Genomic DNA, 21271 nt, shown 5'->3' on the forward strand with positions numbered 1-21271 from the left:
TGTCTGTGCGAACATTGATTCGTTTTCAATTATAGTAGCATTAAAGAAGTAGTTAGCTCTATATTCAGCGTTTTTAACTGGGAAATTTGAAAAATTTTCTCAGGGAGGTGTCAAATATTAGAGTAATAATTTGACCAAAAATAAAAATATTTTGGGAACAATACAAAATAAAAGAATAAAATATATAAAATAGAAAAAAAATATAATTTATAAAAGGTTAAGTCATTTATAAAGCAATGCAGACAAAGGTATACAATTAGAAAACCTCCCTAAGATTATTAGCTTCGATGGGAACCGAAGAACTGAAGCTATTTCGAGTGCTTCTGGTGACATTTTGGGGGTTGTGTGTGTTTTCAGTACTTAGACTATGACATAAGCTACAAGCCATTGCTGTTAGTTAATTGTTAAGATACATACTCACTACGTGCTACGCAAACAAGGTCCTGCCTGACATGTGACATTCTCTAGCGAATTGGCATTGCTCTTGGACATTTCATCGAATCGATGCCATACAGTTGAGGTGGCTTCAGGCGGTGGATATGTCGGGGGGCGTGGCAGGTCGGGGGTTAAGTGGTTTAAGAGAGACAGCAGCTGCGATGGCTAATCTGACTTCAAATCGGCATACTTTGGACCAGCCAAAATACTTTGTTCCTGGGGTGGCTTAGCAGGTTGGGATTGGCCACAGCGGTCATTACACCTGCTTGGCGGCACTGGCATTGGCATTGGCATTGGCATTTTGGCCTCCCTGGTTGGTGGCCTTCGTACGCACAGCGGTCTCGGGCAGGAAGAGCACCACAAAGCCGCCGAAGATACTCCAGGCGGTCAGTAGGGTCATTAACAGGTGGCCCTCGATCTTGTTCTGGAAGAGATCAATACAGGGTTAATGGGACTCCTTAAAGGATCATCTGCTAACCATCATAACTCACCAGCAGTGACAGATAGGGAGTGAGGATCAGGGCCAAACCGGCGGCCACATTGCAAGCACCCACGCCCACATTGCGTATGGGCGTGGGATAAAGCTCCGCCGTGTACACTGGCATTATGGTGTTGCCCGCGCTAATGGTGAACTTGCCCATCATCAGGAATGTGATCTTTAGCCAGAGCAGGTCCGCGTGCCCCTCGGTGATCGCCGCACAGCAGCAGGCGACGCCGGCACAGATCAAAGTGGCGCAGAAGAGCCACTTCTTGCCCACCTTGGTGATGATGTACATGGCCACGGCGATGGCGGGTATTTCGACTAGGCCAGCTAGCGCCTGTGAAAAAAAGGAGGAGGAGGCGATGGATCAATGGGGGCTGAGGCGGAGCAGGGCAAGCGAACAAGATGTCAACTGTCGGCGGGCCGCATTAAATCAGAACGGCATCAAAGGTGCGCACGGCGTTGTCAAAATAAATTATGCTATAAATTAGCTGAAAAGCTCGCTGGCACGTCCATTGTCGATTGCTGGACAGTGGTGAGCAATTGGCTCGGAGAACTTATAAAAAATCTAAGAAGTTGTTTGTAAAAACATTGTTAAATTCAACATTATATTTTGAGTTTAAATAACCGATGCACTTATTAGGAAATACGACCTTTTTTTGCTGCATATTATTTCAAAACTCTTTTTTTTTCTTTGGCACTCCCATTTAATATAAAATTTTAAATCTGCCCTAACAGGATTTTACCCAAATAAACAAGAAAAATTAAGTTATAATCAAATGTAACTAAATTAATATTAAAATGGTTTAGTTTAAAATACCTTACAAAAATTTACAAATAGTATAATGAAAAAAAAAACATTTCGCCAATTTTTCGGCATGTAAATTCTTAGTTTAAGATCTTACCCCACTTATTTCATCAAAGTGCTCGTGCAAAAGCAAACAAACATGGAGATCAGACAACATTAAGCGCCTTAGCATTTTAAAACAATCAAAATCCCGAACAAATGCCAAACATGTTTAGCATGCTGTGTGTGATCCAAGGCCCGCCAGCACTGTGCTCAACATTCTGCTGGCCAACTGCCAGATGGAGGGGCTGAGGCTGGGGCTGAGATAGCTGCGGCTGGCGCTGCGGCCGCGACAGGATTTATCTACTATATTATAGATTGTAGATGAAGTGGGGGCAGTAACATCATAATTCGATTGCAAACACATTTTCGCACAGTCCAGCAGTCGGACGGTCGAGAAGCACTTGACATCGAACAGACAATCTTCATTCATCGGCTAATGGAATTGCTGACAAATTCAATTAGGCGGCCATCAGCACCAAACGCTGCCGAGCATTGTGCACCACTTGTCACTTGCTAAATGCTTGACTGATCCTATATCCTGACAAGATTATGGATTACGGATGAAGTTCTCCATGTCTAAGTGGCCCACGATGCGTATACATAATTCTGAGAAAAAAACTCACCGAATTCAAGTAGACATTGCCGCCGAAGGAGCTCATGTTGAGAATGATGCCGTAGTAGACCAGATTCATGGTGAACCAGATGCAGAAGAAGCAGATGGAGATGCGACGCAGGTAGCTGGAGCGGAACAGGTAGGTGACGTCCTGTGAGCTGCTCTCCTGCGTCGGCGGCGTTAGCTGATAATCGGTGGGCAGCTGGCGACCATTGAACTTGGCGGCCGCCTCGATGATGCGACGCACCTCGTCGATCCGACCCTTGACCAGCAGCCAGCGTGGCGATTCCGGGACCACAAACCTGCCGAACAGCAGAACCCAAGAAAATTGAAATTAAATCAAACGAAGGTAGGAAACATGTGCCGTGGCAATTATGCCACTCTGTTTATAGTGGGGGAACCCCCACGCTCTGTTTTTCCGATTTATTCACAAGTCTATTATCTAAACACGCAGGGGTATTTGTTTGTTTATATGCTGTTTGTTTATCTGATACATCGATCAGAGTCTTACCAGAGGAAGCACAGGAAGATCCCTGGAATTCCGATGCACAGCTGCAGGCGCTGGTAATCCTGGGTGAGATAGGCCAGGCCCGAGATAATCATATAGGAGATTGGCAGTGGAAAGAGGTTGTACATCCCGGCAATAGTCCTCCACTTGCCATCCACATACTCGATGGCCAGGATAAGGCCCGAGTAGGTGACCGATACGGATACCAAACCCAGCAGAGCGCGAAGTGTCAAATAAAGCTCAAAGGAGTTGCAAATATAGAGCCAGAGACCTGTGTAGGAAATAAAAGGACCATTTGATTATGTTACTTAAATGTAATTTTGTAGAACTCATCTAGGGAATGGAATTAAATAAGTAAAGTAGATCATGGCACTTTGTATATCGCGCATACGAGAAGTTGGACTAGTAAATCCAATGTCTAAATAACACTAGCAAAATAAAGCTTTAAATATATTTTTTTGTTAAAAAGGTAAGGTAATATTTTTTAAGTGATTTTAAGTTAAGACGCTAGCTATTTGCTGCAATCAACAATTGTAGTTAAGAGAGTTAAGGTGATAATTAGCTTATAAGTTAATGCAATAACCATTACAACATTTAATGGAATTTCCCTAGTTTTCCTCATACGAACCAGCCTTGCAATCAAAAGCCATTCCGCACACGTGCCCGCCCTCGATTTGGGTCCCTCATTAGTAATGTCCTTTTGGAATGCAAATTTCAATTATACATTGTGAGAGATTTAATCAACAAGGACAACAAGGCCGGCAAGAGCCTGGCAGCCACAACTGCAGCTCGAGTGCCCAACCGACTACGACCACCTCCACCGCCACCTGACAGCCCGACCCCACAGACCCCAAAGAACCCACAAAGAGCCACTCGATGTGCTCGTGCTGACCCCCCGACATGGCCAAGTTCACAGTCAACGGAGGAGGACATCGTCAGGGCCAATGTCGCAGTGACTTCCGCATGTCCAGGGGTAAATGTATGTGCTATGAGGGGTGGGGGTGTGTATGTGGAATGGCAAGGAATGGCAAGGAATGGCCTTTGTGCGCCGAGAGCCTCTCACCGAATATGGTCTGCAGCACGGCCGATATGAAGAGCATTGTCTTGCGGCCGAACTTGTCCGATAAATAGCCGGAGATGATGCCACCTGTTGCCACGCCCAGCAGGAAGAACATCTCGGCCACGTTCTTCAGGTGCTCCTTCTCGCACACCAGATCCCACTCCGATGTCCAGGTGTTCCCGACGTTGTCGTTGGTCTCGTACTCCCACTTCTCGCAGGCCACCATCTTTCTGTCCACCTCCAGTGGCATCTGTAAGAATAGTAATTCTGCTTTCAAAAGATTTTCTGGTATAATTTGTGCGGTTATATATAATAGAGAAACTCTGCTGCTTAAATAAGCCTTTTTAAAAGTTAAAATCTTAAAGTTATTAGTCGAACGTTGAATAACAAAACTTTTAGAATTTCTTTTCTTAATGAAAATGAAACAACCATCAGAAAATGTGAAATCGTACATCGTTTACTTTAAACTAAATAAAATTTCAAGCCAGATAGATTAGAACAGGTACAGTCGACTACATCAGGTGTAGTTCTTATACTATATATTATATATTTTATGTGCCAAAAACCAACATCATTAATTAAAGGAAAAATTTTCCTATTAAGGAAAAACTACGTAAAAATTGGCCTAAGGCAATATGGCGTGTTAAGTTTTAATTTAATTAATTTCAAAGTTCTTCCTAACGCAGTGTAGCCCAAACTTACCTTCCACTCCGATGGCGGCGTGGTCTCATTCCCCGCCTGACTCCAGTCGATGCCCGCCCATCGCTGGCAGTTGTCGACGGAGCCGCTCACGTTGCGCCAAATGGCCACCGGCATCTGCTGGAATTGCGCCGGCCGCTGGCACCAGAAGTCCTTGTTGGCCGCCTGGTAAATGGACGAGGATATGTGGAAGGTGTTCGGCACCTGGAAGAGCGACAGCAGCACCGTCATCAGCAGCTGCCACTTGCCGTAGTGGCCCATCAGGTCGCCGATCACGTCGGTCTCGTCCTCATCGTCCGCCGGATCCAGTCCGCTGACCGCCGCCGCCGCCGCCGGCGACTGGGGCGTTGCTGCCTGCTGTTTGGGCGGGATGGTGGGGCTGGTTGCTGGGGACGGCTTGCCGGAGTCGTGCATGATGCACAAAGGAACTAGAAAAAGTTGTAAGAAAAAATCTTTAGCTCTAGTTTGAAAATTTGATGTGAAATCAAATTCTGAAGAAATTTGCTCTGATGCGTTTAGTTGGTTGGATTCTTTTTTGGCAGTCAAAATCGAAAACAGGACCGCGAATCAGAAAATAGAAAAGTGTTTACAAATAAAAATGTTTAAAAGTATATATTTTGCTGTGCTAACAAACGTATGGCTATTAAACACCTAAATGTATTTATTTAAGTTTCATCTACCGGATCAACGAATTCGAAAATTGATCATTAAAAGTGTAACGATTTAAATGGCAGGTTAAAATCTGTAACATCAAAGTAGCGTTAAAAAAAAAATAACATTCCACGTAAAGGAAACATGTATCAACGTTGTTTAAAAGCATTTTGGCCCATTAAAGTTATAGAGATTGCTTCCGTTCATGGTAAAGTGAAATTGTTTTTATTGCCTGAGCCAACTGAACCTTTAATGTGTTTACTGCCTACAAAAACATCTGAACATAAGAATTTGTTGGCAAATATCCAACAAAAATCACTATTCTATTAGTATTAATTTGAGAAGAGGACTTGTTGACCGTCTACAATATTTTTAACGCCAATTAGTTTTCAAGCAGTGTTCTACATTGCTTTAAAGACACTACTTTATTTGGATTTGATTTAACCATTAAAATGGTAACTGAATAAAATGTGAAATTTATTTAATTGTATTTTAGAAATGCGCAATAATATTATTTTGAAATCATGGCTTGTGAAATCCGCTAAGGTACTTTAAATAATAAAAGATAAACATTCGGGCTAAAAAATCTTTAATTTATTAAATTTATTTGTTTTTTTTAAATATTTTTTTACTAATGTATTTTTTTAAAATTCTACAACTTTATGTATTTTTTTGAATCACAACATTTTTTTGGTTTGTTTCTAGAAAAACTGTCCCATTCCTTATCAACCAAAAATAGTTAAAAGCCGAGGTTGCAGAATTTTCAGAATCGACTGAGGAGAGCATGCAAATAATTGACTTGATAGATGTAAGCGGAACGGATTCTGAAGGGGGAATTAATTTTATTGCCCGTGTCAGGAGCACACAAAGGAGCAATTAGTTAAGTGGTCAGTGACTGGGCATAAACCAACTGGTCTGATTCTGAGTCGGAGTCGGAGGCGAAAGCCTCTCAGAAACAGTCCGAATGCAGTCAAGTCAAGCGGCTCTATTTCATTTATTAGGACAACCCCCCGCGTCCCGCGAAGGATGCCCGAGTCCGCTCGTTGGTCAACCTGCGTTCGATGGAATTCAATCACGTTGGAGGCGATTAACTACAGCAGCCGGAGACCGGCAAAAGTTGCTGCTGAGCATCGAGAACGAACCGAACGGAGCCAGCTCTACAAAGTAAAAGAATAATAGCCAAGATTTAATGTAATTGCGTCGGGATGGGCGGAAGGAGGAGGTTGCTCCTGCCCCTGCCCCTGCACCTGCCCCTGCTCCTGCTCCTGCTCCTGCCACTTTCATGTTCTTTGCTCAGTTTGCCAGTTGAACTTTCCCCTCTTCCCTCCCCCTCCCGCACTGTTCGCATCCTTTCTTCGCTTTGCCCTGTTTGCGTTTTTCTTTTGTGGCCACTGGCCAGCGAGTCTTTTGTAGCGCATTGGCTTTGTCTGGGATTTGCCCGGAATGGGTCCACACACATACCATAAAAGTAGTAGAGTATAGTTGAGCCCGGGGGCAAAGTAGCCGAAGGTATCAATGCCCAAAAGTAGGCAGCAGACTTGCGAACTTTCCGACTTTAGTTGGCCGGACTTAAATGCTTAATTCTTTTCAGTTGATTTACCAGCGGGGTTTTATTAAGCAAAATTAAGCGATTTACCACACGGCGAAGGGAGCAGGGAATCAGAGGGAGCATTAGTGGAAGCGAAGAGAATTTGGGGACCATTTAGTATAAAAACTTTTTGAGACCAAAGCTTCTAAGACTAGTTTGATTCAACTTGTCCGTTGATAGCAATAACTACTAAACTATACTGGGTATTTTATGGGAGCGATCAAATAAAAATAAACTATAAATAAAAACTCAATATTTAATATTAGCTTTAGCCTTAAAAGTAAATTAAATATGTTTAAATAATTAAAAAAAAAATTACAATTTTCAGACTAGGTTAGTAACCGTCAAACTTCGGATTTATGCACTTATCAACGACTACCTTAATTGTCTAAACATAAAAATGCATATAAATAAAAATGTATTTAATTAAGTTCTTAAATGTAAAGTAACTACATTAGATTTATTTTTATAGAAAACTGTATTGCTGATTTATTTCAAACTCCATTATTCACATAACTTGTCAACAGACGCTATGCACACCATGAATCAAATACTCGCACATATCAATCAACAAAGCCAACATTTATGGCACATGTCCTGGGAGCCAGAGCTGGGAGTTAAATTTGCATATGCCCAAGCGCCGGGGGCGTGTCCGAGCCCCCCGAAGAGATATACCATTTAGGAGGGGGATTTGGCACATGTGGCCTCTGGGCATTGCATCGCACCGCACCGCACCACTGTAACAGCAGCAGTGGCAGCAGCAGCATAAGCTGCGGCTGTAGCAGTGGTGGTGGCAGTAAAATTCACGCCATACGCCGCACGTGATAAGCAGCTGAGCGCACATTTTCACGCACTTGTAAACAGGAATAAGCGAAGCGTGTCCGCGAAAAGCCTCGGGCTGGAGGAGCCCTCCGCCCCGACTCAGTGCCACTCCCACACTCAGGAACCCTATCCCACCGCCAGGCAGGATAATTAATTATCAATTTTATAGGCAGCCGCCCCTGCATTTGCAGTTGGGCTTAGCTTTTGGCCAGCGGAGTTACTGGGCGGTGGCTGCCGCAGATGCAACTGCTGCTCTGGTGTCCACCGAAGGTCGTCGCCATGTCGTGTGGGCACAACGGCTCAATTTCAATGCTATAAACTACGTCGTCGCCGTTTACCTTCAACTCGCGGCGCACATGGCGTATTTGCAATATCATGGCACGCTGAAAATAACGCTAATTGCATTCTGCAGCTGTTGGCGCCCTGGTCACATCCCAGCTGCCCATTCCTGGCCCCGTTCCTGCTCTCGGTCCCCCTTCGCCAATAATTGTTGGTCTGACAAATCGACAGGTTCCTAGTTTTGAGATAAAATTATTTTAATAAATTAATTGGAAGCTGTCGAAGATGAAATACTTTTACACGTGGACTGAACATTTAAAACTTAGAAATTAATTGGTTTGTAAATCGCAGATTTATCTAGGTAATTGGGAGTCGCTTTAACTAAAAATCAGCAATAAAAAACAAATAACAAGTGACATTTCGAAGTAAGCATTAAGTAGTTTTATAGTGCTAAACAATTCACTTTCAAAGTGTGATCTTTAATATTAATTGAATTTAATTGTTTTTATTCCAGCAAAAGGTGAATGTGTTCTACTAAATCAATTGCCTTTCTATCTATCTGACAGCTATCCATAAGAAGCAGTGCTGGTCACTGACGCAATACATACTCGGTCTAGTTAGCGCTTTTTCATGTTTTGTATGCATATCAGGGGCTCATTGTACTGCCAAAGATAGTACTATATAGACAGTTTCACACCCCATGCAAATCAAACTGCAATGGCCCATGTCCAATTGGTAATTACGTTTACATTGCAGCCATAAATAACGAATTATAATTCCCAGAGAGATGTACCAGCTCTGGAGGCGGATGCCTCTGGGTGCGATCTCTTGACACGCTCCACCAGCGCCAGGGCGCCTCAATTGAACACGATCCACACAAGCTCCTCTACTAATGATTTGTTTCAATTGAAAAGTCAATGCCAGAGCTCCCTCTCCCACTGGCGATTAATAATTTGCTTAGCTTCCATTCGTGGTTAATTAAAAATAGCGACGAAAAAACGGCGCTAAAGACAATTGACAATGGGTGAAAGAGAGTGCGAGGCTTTCTTGTTACTCATATTTGCATAAATATGCGAGAAATTGCTACCGCTGGTCGTAAAATATTAATGAATATTAAATTTAATTAACCCAGAGTTTGTAAGAGCGGAGTTTCCCCCACTTAAGTAATTTTATTATTCACACACATTTTTCAAACTTTAGCTAATTACAAGAATTTTACATAGCAGATATGAAAACTCACAAATAATGGACACCATTTTCATATCCCACATGGAAGATATACTTTGAAAATTTCTAAATTTAAAATCTAGATAAACAAAAGAAAAATTTCCACAGCTTATATAAATAATCAAGGAGTTTGTTTCTATTTATTTATTTATAGTTAAGCTTAATTAATGGTCTAAGAAAAAATTAAAATTTGTAAGATATAAAATTACTTATTATACGTATAGGCCACTTAATGTTAAATAAAAATTTGGCGGGCATCAATCATTTTATATTCTCTATATTTTAAATTAAATCAAAAGAAATGGCACTATCATGTTTTCACATGACTAACTTTAATGCCAGAAGAAGATACCATGTTTTATATTGCGTCTAATTCATTTGGTAGCTTACTAAAAAAAAATAGTTCATTAAAGGGCTGATAATAAAATCACAAATCAAATAATTTCTTTAGAAAATTATGTATTTTATCACAGCCATAAATAATGGGATTAAAAAGCCATCTCTTAGCATTCACCTAACTATTCTACATAACTGCTTCGTAATGCTTCAGCTAAATTCTCTGGCAGTTTAAGCAGCACAATGACAAATCGAAGGGGGGTTTCCCCAGACAATTACGACCGGCCAAGTGAAAATAATCAGAAATGGGAAGAAAGGAATCTCGCAAGCGTCATAATCACAAAAGCCGAAATGTGCTAAATATTTTTAATACAAAGGCAAGCGTTTAGCTCTGGGGAGCCAAGAGATGCGCTGGACGGGTTTGGATGGCAGTGGCAGAGGCAGAGGCAGAGGCAGAGACAGAGGCAGACAAATTGCCGCTGTAATTAGCCGTCATGCATATAAAAGTGCATTCACTTTCATGCCATGATATAAAAGAGAAAAAAATATTGCGGAGAGGCGTGGTGCGGTTGGGTGGGTAGATGATAATGATGACGCCTGCATCTGCATTTGTGCAAGTATGGCTCGGTGACGTTGCCAGCTAATTTGCACATTTATAGGATTTGATTTGTTTATTATGCATTCGCCTCTGGGGAGGTGGAAAAAGCAAGGGGAGGACGCGGCGGAATGGCACACAGTGTGCTGCCAAGTGGGTAATAGTAATCTTCAGACACTTGCACGCAGCAATGAGCTGCGCTTCCGCTGCGCCGACAAGTGCCCTCAGTGCGGATGAGCGATGGCGATGGCGATGATGATGACGATGGCTGGGAGCCGCGGGGGTGGGAAGAACTTGTGAGCCGCCGGATGACGGCTCGTCATCGTACAGCATTGGCCAGCCTCACTTCATCACTTGTCAGACTAATTGCTGCTGTATGACAGCCGCTTTCGGATAAGTAACAGCACCAGCGGACCACGGGGCGTATGCGCAACGTCTGGCGAATTGCATTTAATGCGGCAACCCGCGGGTATTGTAAATAATGGCAATTCAAATTCGATTTTCGCCCGCGCATCGCACCATCCTCATGGTAAACAATTCAACTTAAACTTACTACATCGCCGATTTGCGCACGAACGTGCCTGAACTGACCATCCATGGCGAGATCTTTCGTTGGGTGAAATTTACGATTTTACGCCTTGCCATTAACACAATTGATTTTGGCACTGGGTAAACAAATTCAAAAACGAACTCATAAACAACACGAATTCGATCCGGCCGCTTGATTCAGAAAACTAATGCGACTAATTGCGAAGTAAATCAGCCAATAAACGACCTAAATTTTTCCAATGTTTCGCACAAGCCCTGTGTTTTATGACTGTTTTCCCGAGAACAACAAAGCCAACAAAAATATACGAAACAAATACCAATAGACTAGTATCGCGTACAAAAAAAACTTTGAAAGTCATTAAAAGGCAGATTTTAGGCACCATTAGCTATGAGAGAAGAAAATCCATGTAATTATTCACACTCAAACTTAAATATGTATTGTACTTTCTTCAAAAAATCAACTTATGGAATTTAATAGGTATTTTCGATAAGGTATACCAGTCAAGAACACAATACCCGGGTAATTATAGCCTTGCAATTTATCAATGGAAGCAAATCTTTCCAAGACTGAGTAAACTAATTTCAACTGTAAACAATTTTTAATGCCAGAGATTAAGTTAAGTTATAAATATTCCACACCTAAAATATTTTTCTAAATAGACTCTCAAGCTGATGAGCAATAAAAATACCATAAATTCCCGGCAAATGAAGTTCAAGACAACAAAAAAGAGCAGTTGTCAGCGTTTTTCATATCGATACGAGAACACATTTGCAACTTTATAAGCCCGACAAAAGCCACAAAACCCCTCGAACACATTTGACTGCCACAAATTGGCGGCAGCTTGACAATTTTTGTGATCGAATTTGATAAAATGGCACATTTTCACAAATTTTCAAATGCCAAAATCATTACAATGAAGTGGGCTTCCCTCCACACGCACACACAAGGATCAAATCAATTCAAATCAATTGAAAGGCAGCCACAAAGTATTTTAAAGTTTTTATGAGGTGGGCGTGCTGCGTCCCCTCGTTTCCACATGTGTGTTTGTGTGTTTGTTTGCTGATATATTATGCAAATTTTAGCTACCTTTGGGTGGCTCCTGCCCCCCCATCCCCCTCAATTTCATCTCGAAACCGTTCATCTGCGGATATCTTTTATTTACCAAGAATCACGAATCCAGCTGAAGGGAAGAGGGGCCCGGGGAAGGTAAAAAGAAACATTGCAATATGGCAATTCCGTTTCGTTCTCGTTCACATTTGAAGGGTCCTTACTGGCTTCCTTCCGCTTGCCGCCTACCTCGCAGCTGCTGCTGCTGCTGGAATGTGCTGCCCGGTCCAGTTCAGTTCAGTTCAGTTCAGTTCAGTTCGGTTCAGTTGAGTCTGGCCATAGCTGCATTTTGCTGTAAGCAAGTCAGAGATGCACAGGATACAGCCGGACTCGCAGCCGGAATCGGTCCAGTGTTGTAGCGCAACACAAAAGAATATAGGTCATCAGCCATGGGCAAAAATGCGCTAACAAAAGGTATATGGGTACACCATTTATATGCTTATATTGTAAATAAATTATAAATTAAATAAATAAGATCCCATACAACTCTAAATATTTGCATATTTTAAATATCACGCATATTCTTATAAGAAATAATTAAAAATGTCTTAATATTAGCATGTTGTCAATCAAACACTTTTTTTGCAAAGAGTATTCCCAATTTCGTTAGCCAGACCTTTTAGCGAATCATATTTGGTTTCTATTTAGCTTCACTCTTAATGTAAATCCGTATGGATGTTTAAGTGAATGCTGCTGCTGATCCATTGTTGTCAACATGAATTCACAAATCTATTTCCATTTCGACTTGTCGGTTGTCGGCTGTGATGATGGGTCCTTTCCCCGCGGCTCGCAACCCGCAACCCGCGGCTCGTGTCTTGTTAATCGAATAGCAAATCGTTTGGCAATTTCAAATTTAGCCAGCTAAGCAGTAGGGAGTGCCCTCTGCCCCCACCATCAACCCCGCCCATCTATTGTGAGGAAGCGCGCCTTTTTGATTAGAATTTCCATTTCAAAGTGCGCACTGATTTGCTACTTTTATGCGCTTCCAATCAGTGGCACGTCGAGAGTCAAAGCATCCGCCATTAGCATAACCTTACGGCAAAGAGTGGGTGGGGCAAGCGCCAGGTGATTGCCAGCAATGTTTGTTTGTCCCCCCCTTTGACCTCCGTCTGCGAGTCCTTCGCCTGCATTGTCAGGATTCCCATGCCCATTCCGATATGCTTATGAGCTACTCAATATGCTCAATGCTTGGTTATGAGGCTTTGCGCTCAGCCATGTGAAGTTTTCAATTTTATTTTCATTGGGTCCCTGCTCGTGTCTCTGTCTACTTAGACTTTCGCCTTGAGTAACCTTTAATCCTCAGAGAAATGGTAAAGTATTTTGAAATGGAATTTTATCTAAACATGAATCCATCGACGTCTAAGTAAGTTTATTCTAAGGTACATTTATTTTCAAACTGCTAGTGAACAAAACTGCCTGTTCATAGCACAGTTGTATAAAATAGTTTTACTTTTATATTTGAATGAATCAACTCATTACTTTTTTTAAATGATAGAACACAACTCAGTTCCAATTATAATTCGATGAAATTTCGTAGATTCTTTAGTTTTAAATTTTAAATAAAAAGATTAATACGTTACATTTTTTTTTTATCGAAGAAAATTATTGATAACATAAACCTTTTAAGTACTTTTACTTTCTTTACACATAAATTTATTCATTACTGTTTTTTTATGGAAAGTTTTCTCTTTCTGCATTGGTGCACTCTTAACCATGCATCCATTACATGTTATTAGTTGATTAAAGTATACAACATTTTGAAAATTGCTTAATATGGGCCAGCTACTTTTAAAGGCCATTTCCGTTTATGTCATTTACGGTAACCATTTACAGGAAAATCCTCGAAGCAAATTCTGATGTCTGGAGTGGGTCTTGCAGATTCTACCAGAGGGCCTAAAGCTGGTTTCAACAATCTGTCAGGATAAAGTCATTGTCGTTGTCATTGTTGTTATCCTCATTGTTGTTATCCTGCCTCTGTAGTTGTTGTTGCAAGAGCCAAACAAATAGACTCGGGCGGCGAAAAAAAAAAGAAAGACACGGTCCCACACACAGAAAAAAAAAGAAAAAGCAAAAAAAAGGCGCACAAATAAATAAACAAAGGAGAGCAAAGCAAACGTCGCTGGCGGCACGTCCGCGAGCAAGGATGCCAGGACTCCTGCCACACACAGTGGCATAAATTCACACATTCCCCCACTGAATTTAGTTGAGTCCTGCTGCGTTGTCAACGTCGCCCAGCAGCCAGTGTGCGTAATGAGCTTACCTTATGGATAGACAAAACAAGTTGCTGCTGTGTTGCTTCTGGTGTTGCCGCTGGTGTTGCTGCTGTGCTGTGTTGCCACTGATGTTGCTGCTGTGGCAGACTCAGGCGCAGCCAATCCTGCAGCACGCGTCCTGCTGCACAATTGGCAGGGCTGATGTCAACTTCCTAGCCCGTTTCCTGTTGCTGGAGCTTTGTTTTGATGGTGTCTGTCTATCTGGGCGCGGAAATCCGTCGCACGTTCCTCTTTTTTTTTACTTTTGGAATAAATTTACGGCCTGAAGCGCCCTAAACGGAAACTGACACATAAAACGCTGTCTGATTTTACGATACGTTTAACGGCGTTACGCCTTCGACACGTGGTCAGGTGGGGTGCACGAATATTCTTATTTTCGATGCACTTCGCGGATTGCTCATACGCAGCGTGGTACGGTGGTATGCGGGCATGGGATGGAAAGTAATTCGCGCGCGTTTTCCGCTGAAACAACAGCAATTTGCAATGTGATGTGGACAACGGCAAAAAAAAAGGCAGAGAGCGGCAGCAGCACTCTAGTAAATAATAACGTCAACTAATAATAATAATAATAATAGGGTGATATTATGAAATTTCAAGCGGTTCTGTGTGGGCTGCTGCTCGCTCGCCTTATTTATGGGTTGTCCAAACATTGTCTGGCGGCCCGTCTTCAGACGGAATCATGGGTCCCAGCGTCTATATATTAGCACATCTCATCTGAACTCAGTATATATAGAGCATTATTGTTGCCACTCGCATTTGTTGCTGTTGTTTCGTTTGTTTAATTTTATACTATGCGCACTCACGCACCCACACCTCGGACACCTCGGGGATCTCGGACCTCGTACCGCACTCGTACCGCTTGTTTTTGGCTGCTCGCGGCAACAACAACACGCTTCCTGCTCTTGATTCGCACTATTTCCTAGGCGATGAGGCTGAAAATGCGATTCGACTGGCGACGGCGATGGCGACGGGCGGCTGTTTTGGCGTTCAAGTTCATCACACAACGACTGACCAAGAGCAACTGAGCGCTCGTCTCCACAGCGAAGAACTTTTATAACCTTTCCCCCATTGACGCGCCCCTCTTCCTCGCCGCCCCCAGTCGACTGCGACGCTGGCAGAGACGCCGGCAGTGGCTGATGCTCGGATGCTGCCAGCTTGGACCATTCTTTGCCAGCCGACGACGCCGATGTCGTGTGTGCTTGTGTTTGTGTTGTTGCTCCTGCCGCTGCCGCCCTCTGCTGCACCTGATGCGCATTCTCTTCCGCCACTCTCTTAAGCTCTCTTAGGCTCTCTCTTCGGCTCTCGCTTCGCGTGGCGCGCAAAACTGTTGCTGTTGTTATTAAACGCCGGCACGGCACTTACTGGCTTACACTTCCCCCAAAGGGGAGTCCCCCGAAATGTCGATGCTCTCGACCAGAAAATAACTAACCAAAATTATTTATGATTTTATATGCAGATCTCTAGTCCACCATTTTTGGAAACTTGGTGACAATTAAATAATAAACAAATTGTTTGACAATTAAGGGCTTCCGGTATTTACTTTATAAACAATATTTCATTAGGCTTACGAAATTAAAAAATACAAATAAAATGATGCTGTTGAACTTCATTTATATCGTTACATGTACATTTTATATGTCTTCTAAATTTGGTTAATTTGTCATGTTAATATAAGAAAACCGTAGAATTACACATTTTAAAATGTTTAGAAAAAGATTTGACCTTACGAATTCACAATTGATTGGTAAAGTTTAAAAGTGTTTACACGTACATTATCCAATACCCGATGCTGTCTAATTTTGTTTTAATAAAAACTAGCAAATCTGGACTAATTCCAAGACCAATTTAATATTTTAACTTCCCCAAAAAAGTAAGTAAAGTAAGAGTGTGCGCACATCTTCATCAAAGCAAGGTTGTTCTCCTCTTGCATTTCCGTCTGAGGTGTAATGATATAAATCAATTGATCAGGGGGTATTACTATAGCCGTCTCTACTGTGGGAACTGCAGTTACACTGACATTAGAGCAGCGGAATGGGGTAGAGATCGGCGGCAAATCGGCGGAGCGTGCCGATAGATAGCTCGACACTCGGTGATCAGCGGGTGTTTGGGCTAATGTATCTGTCGGTCGGCGGTTGCGAACAATTTGCCTGATAGATCACATCAAATATAGTTCTGACAATTTGTTGACACATTTGTATGTAGTTGGGCCTTTTGTTTTGTTTCGCGTATTTATTTTGGGGTGGTTAGTTGACGATGGTTGTTTAATGGCAATTAACTGTGCCGCGTTGTTCGTGGCGTTATGATTACACGATTGACAGAGAGATCTCGCCATCATTTCAGCCTCATTTTTCTCTCGGCGATGGCCGAATAATTGCTGTCGGAATTCGGCAACTGAGTGTGCCGGTTTATGATTGATTTATGACTGTGGGGTTCGTGGGGTCTGCCGCATGTTTATTGTTATTTTGTCTCATTACGCGAAAATTTGTTATTTATTTGCTTGGAATAAAACGAATGAAGACAAAGTTGCCGAGGCAGCACCGCTCTCGTCGAAGATAACAAACAAGACTCTTTGTTCGGTGGCTAAATTGTTGCTAATTGAATGCCATAAATGGTGCTAATTGTGAAATCAAGCCTGAAGTCGAAATAACTATTAGCGAAAAAGATTAGGATATCTTCTGGCGGTTTATCTTCATTAAATATTTCAAAGGGCTATAAGCCTGTGTGCTAACAGGTTATCTTTAACATAAGGTCAATGCTTTGATTAAATGTGTGATTCACTTTAGACTAACCCAATTATATTCGACGTAAATGATGTCATGACTCATGCATCCTGTTGATTTCGGAAACGCCCTCTTTCTGAAGGTAAATATTTTCAAAGAAAGCGGAAATGTTCTTTAAAAAATGTGAAATAAATTTGTCATCGCCTCGGAAATTTGTCAATAGAGAATTTTGAGTGATTAGACTCGTTAAATATAGAACTCAACATAGAATTTGAATTGGAATGAATTCTTATTATAAATTGTTAAATGATGATTGATTGGCTATTAAATGAAAAATGTATAGTTTTATTTTAGATTAAATGTTTTAATTTATATTCTTCAATATTTAATAAGTGTATTCATATGACTTGTTAATTTATATATTATTCCGTTTCTACTCGTAAGCATGCTTTTTAGTTTCATATCCAATTTTCAATCACAACGGAAAAACCTAGTAACAAAAATTATCGCATGCAATTTTCAGTATTGCCTGGGATAAAAAGTTCGCCCTTATATCGTTTAAGTGCTCATACAATAAACGTGTATTCTATTGGCTGTTGCTTTTGTTTGATTTTATTGTTTTTATAGCTGGGCAAATAATATGCAAATTGTGCTGGGTTTATTTATAATTCACCAACGACAGAAATAATTAGCTATCGAGTGGGAAAACAAATGACACCAAGCTTTTATCAATGAACCAAACGAAAAGGGGTGGGGTGTTTCAATTTAGGATGTAGGAAAAGCAATAAGCGAGGGGCTCGACTTCGTTTAGCTGCTTGAAACGGTTTGGTTTCAATTTCAGGCGGGAGTTTCGTTTTGTTTGATTTATTCTAATATTCTAATTGGATTGGCGCTACACGATTTCCATAAATTAAGTGTTATTCAAATAATTCGCATTCACAGTCGATCGGGGGGATTGGGAATATAAGAAAACAAAGTCCGCAGTGGAGTCGGCCCCTGGCTGAAACCCCTGCCCCCAAAACTCCGTCTATAATGCAACGTGCAAGTGTCACTGATTTATGAACAAGTGTGAGCGTGTGTGTGGTGTGCCAGTTAGCTTGTTTTGACCAAGTTAACTGGTTTAATGGCCCAGTGGGGAGGGCGAGGGCGCAACGGTGCTGGCATACTCACTGGTCCCGCTCCTGCTCCGCTGACTCCGCTCCTGCGGCGCCAGCAACGGCAGCTCCAGTTCCAGCGCCGGGCTGTCATGGGTTAAGCTCGCACGCTTAGACATCGTACTTCTTCGACGCTCTGTTTATACTTTTAATATTGGCTTTGATTAATGATCGTATACTAATTACTGCGATACGCGGAATGGCAATGCCCGTGCCGTTTTGATTTCGATTTCTGTTTCTATTTCAGTTTTAGCAGAGGCAGAGGCATAAACAGTAGCAGAAGCTCGCTAAATCTACGACTTGGCGCCTTTTTGCCGCTCTTATCACGCTCGCGGCGCTTATCAACCCGGCATTGAGTGGATTCCGCTGGGGACTGGACCGAGCAGCTAGGGCACTGGGAATCGGAACCGCACTCCGTTGCCCCACATAAATCACGTTCCAATTAACCGAAATTGGCCAGACGTGTTGGCATTCACTGACATTACTATCCAGTAGTGCCAGAACAACGGGTTAATGTTTTCCCGATAAAACTCGGGATGAGCCAGTCACTCGAACTTGGGCACTTTGGAGCGGGATTGCTTCTCTTCGCGACGTGTGAACTGAACGGCGGACGGTGGCTAACTGACTGAATGGACTGGCCAGCCAGCAAAAGCCCCAGAGTCTGAAGCGATTGGCGTCGCCTTCGGCTGTGGCTACTGAAATTTACGAGTCAACGGCGACATGCAGAGGGTATGGGTATTATGGGATTTTCATTTGCTTGCAGCACACCGAATCGAAACCTGGCGGACAGCCTGGGTTATTAACACCTCATCAAAAATCATCAAAAATTCAAAAAAAAAAAAAAAAAAAAAAAATTTGTGCAAATAAATCCAGTTAGGGTATTCAAATGTGTCTAAGGCATAGTGCGATTCACATGTGTCATACGCCAAAGACAATAACAGTTAGTTTAAGCGGTCTTCTTTTCACACAATCAGCATTTCTTTACTGGATAAATACACTAACAATTTTATATGAAAATAATAACAGGCATTTATTTAATATCACTTTTCTAATATATACAAAATTTAAAATTTTGGTTTATTTTTTCCAGAAATCTAAATAACTAAGAGTATTTAATCAAAAGAAGATCTTGACTTTAATAACTTTTTTAAATAAACACAATATTGAGAGTATTCAAACTTCGACAAGGATTAAAGGTGCACACATTTTTTTTTTGCACATCTTTTGTTTGTTTTGTTTCTGTTTTATAATTAACAACACAAAGAACAGCAGCAAGTTCGTTTATTTGGGGGTTCATTAAAATGTATTTACACGTTCATTGATCAGTAGTTTCGAACTGAAAGCTCGCTTGTTTGCCCATTGAGAAGTGATGTGAAGTGCGCGGGCGACAGCTGAATGTCAGCCCCGAGTGAATCTGTGAACCTCATTGAACCCGGGCATCAATATTTTCCTGTGCTTTAAGGTGGTCCGAATGATCGCAACTTAACAGGCATTTATCGCAAGATATGCAAATTTTAGAGAAGCGCGTTGAAGTTAGCCAGCTTCGAGGACAGGTTAATCTACCTAAAAACCTCGATATTTCCGAAGTATTTCTCTTGAATTATGGTATTTGGCATGTGCATTCAAATATAAATAAGCAATATTTCTTTCGAATCTTGTGTTTTGCTTTTTGTACTTAATTTTTTGCGCAGTTTGGGCCTGCAAATTTAGTTCTAATAATTATCAGTTTTAATCCTTTTGTTTGGGAACCAGTTTTCGGAAACATGCCCGGATAGCCCCAAGTATTTGCCCCAAAAAGCACAGGAATATCCCCTGCATATAAAGCTCAGGCGAAACCCGGAAGATAATTTGCCAACCAATTTTCCTTGTTTAAGCTTTTGTGAAAAGCTTTCACTTTTCGAGCTGAAACTCACCTCAGCCGCGGGCGCCAAGGATGTTTGCTTTTCCCAGGATACTCTGGCACGGCGAATCGGAGCGCATGAAAAGGCCGGGACTTAGCACGCATTAAACAACATCAAAATAAACAAACAATTTCGCAGACAATTGCTTCGAGGCAGTTTGAAGCAGCCGCAGCGAATTGCGGTGGAAGTTCCGCTGGTGGTTGGGGTGGGATTATCCTTTGCATTGGTCGTGTGCCGCTACAGAGATTCACAGAATGGATTTGCTCTGGTTTGGATGCCAGGCGCTAATCGATATGTACCAGACAAGGGTCCTGCGCCCTGTCAGCCACTCCAGATGGGGTGGCCTGCGGTTGATGGCTGCGTTTGCAGCTCCTTGACACTATCAATCTGTTTTACGTACTTGCCCAGTGTGTGAGAACCATTTGATTCAATTATGCCAACTGACTGATCTCAGATAATCTTGGGGTTTTCGCAACAAAAAAATCTCAGCTAAAAAAAAAAGAGTACCAACCTTGATTACCATTGCACTTTGAGTTAAACGCTAGCGGAATCTACCCATACTATTAACTACGTCAGCTCTAGAGATGATTACCAAATTGTCGTTTAATCAACTTGATTATCAAATTAAAAATACATAATCTGATTTTAAAGCTCAAAGTTGCTTTGATTATAGTGGGTGGTTTGGTTTTAATTTAGACAGTTCTAAGTTAGTTTTAAAAGATTTGATTCAGTGAGTGTTGATGTTTAATTATCTTTAAGCGAAAATCATACAAGGGCCAATTGGATAGTTCTAAATTAGTTAGAAATTTTATTCAAAGCAAACCAATTTTTGCATTTTAACTTTTTCCCACAAAGTCTCCAATTCAATTAGCCGCCTCACTTCAGGGTTATAGCCCTTATTTAAATTAGCATGTTCCGTCCAGCTTAGACCCAATGGACTTCTCCAGTAATACTCTTATATGCAAATCAAATGGGATCAGGATATTCATTCTATTTATTTTTGGTTTCCCACAGTTCGTGATTTACAATTCCTTCGGTGCACTCGTTTTGAAATGCGATAATTTAATTGTGGTGCGATGACAAGTCCACCTCACTGGTTTAGGGTTAGGTTTAGGATTAGGGGGAGACTATACGGGAAGTACCAGTCTATAGGGCGGTTTCCCTGCGGCAATTGCAAAAGTTAAATTAACAATCGTGTTTACATTGGTTGGTAACAAGATTTCACTTAAGGATGTCAGCTTTGTTCGCGGCACCACACATTCCTATCTGCCGCTCAATCGCTTTGGACTCGAATTGTGCCCCGGATTCGGGCACTTACCCTCCATCAGAACTGATTACTGTCATCAGAACCCGGAGTCCTGGGTGCAAGGGGTGTGCGAAGTGTGCGCCGACGCGTGCGTCAAGCACATTTGTCTGGTAATG

At 41.9% G+C, this 21271-nt stretch overlaps 1 protein-coding gene across 11 annotated transcripts; it reads right to left on the bottom strand.

The window, feature by feature from the left end:
• Positions 1 to 239: 239 nt before the first annotated feature.
• On the bottom strand, positions 240 to 18585 carry LOC128264237 (organic cation transporter protein). 11 transcript variants are annotated; one of them, XM_052999682.1, is made up of 8 exons: positions 14931 to 15101; positions 14062 to 14336; positions 4650 to 5074; positions 3951 to 4197; positions 2891 to 3158; positions 2390 to 2681; positions 927 to 1253; positions 240 to 859 (listed from the first exon to the last, which is right to left on the bottom strand). In XM_052999682.1, exons 3-8 carry the CDS (start codon positions 5058 to 5060, stop codon positions 692 to 694), a joined length of 1713 nt encoding a protein of 570 aa, XP_052855642.1. In that variant the 5' UTR covers positions 5061 to 5074; positions 14062 to 14336; positions 14931 to 15101; the 3' UTR covers positions 240 to 691. The 11 variants fall into 11 exon arrangements, with proteins under 11 accessions (XP_052855642.1, XP_052855639.1, XP_052855625.1 ...); XM_052999679.1 differs by having other exon boundaries at positions 14062 to 14346; XM_052999665.1 differs by having other exon boundaries at positions 14062 to 14357.
• Between the last annotated feature and the right edge of the window lie 2686 nt (positions 18586 to 21271).

Source organism: Drosophila gunungcola, chromosome 3R (genome assembly GCF_025200985.1).
Source record: "Drosophila gunungcola strain Sukarami chromosome 3R, Dgunungcola_SK_2, whole genome shotgun sequence".
Lineage (NCBI taxonomy): Eukaryota > Metazoa > Arthropoda > Insecta > Diptera > Drosophilidae > Drosophila > Drosophila gunungcola.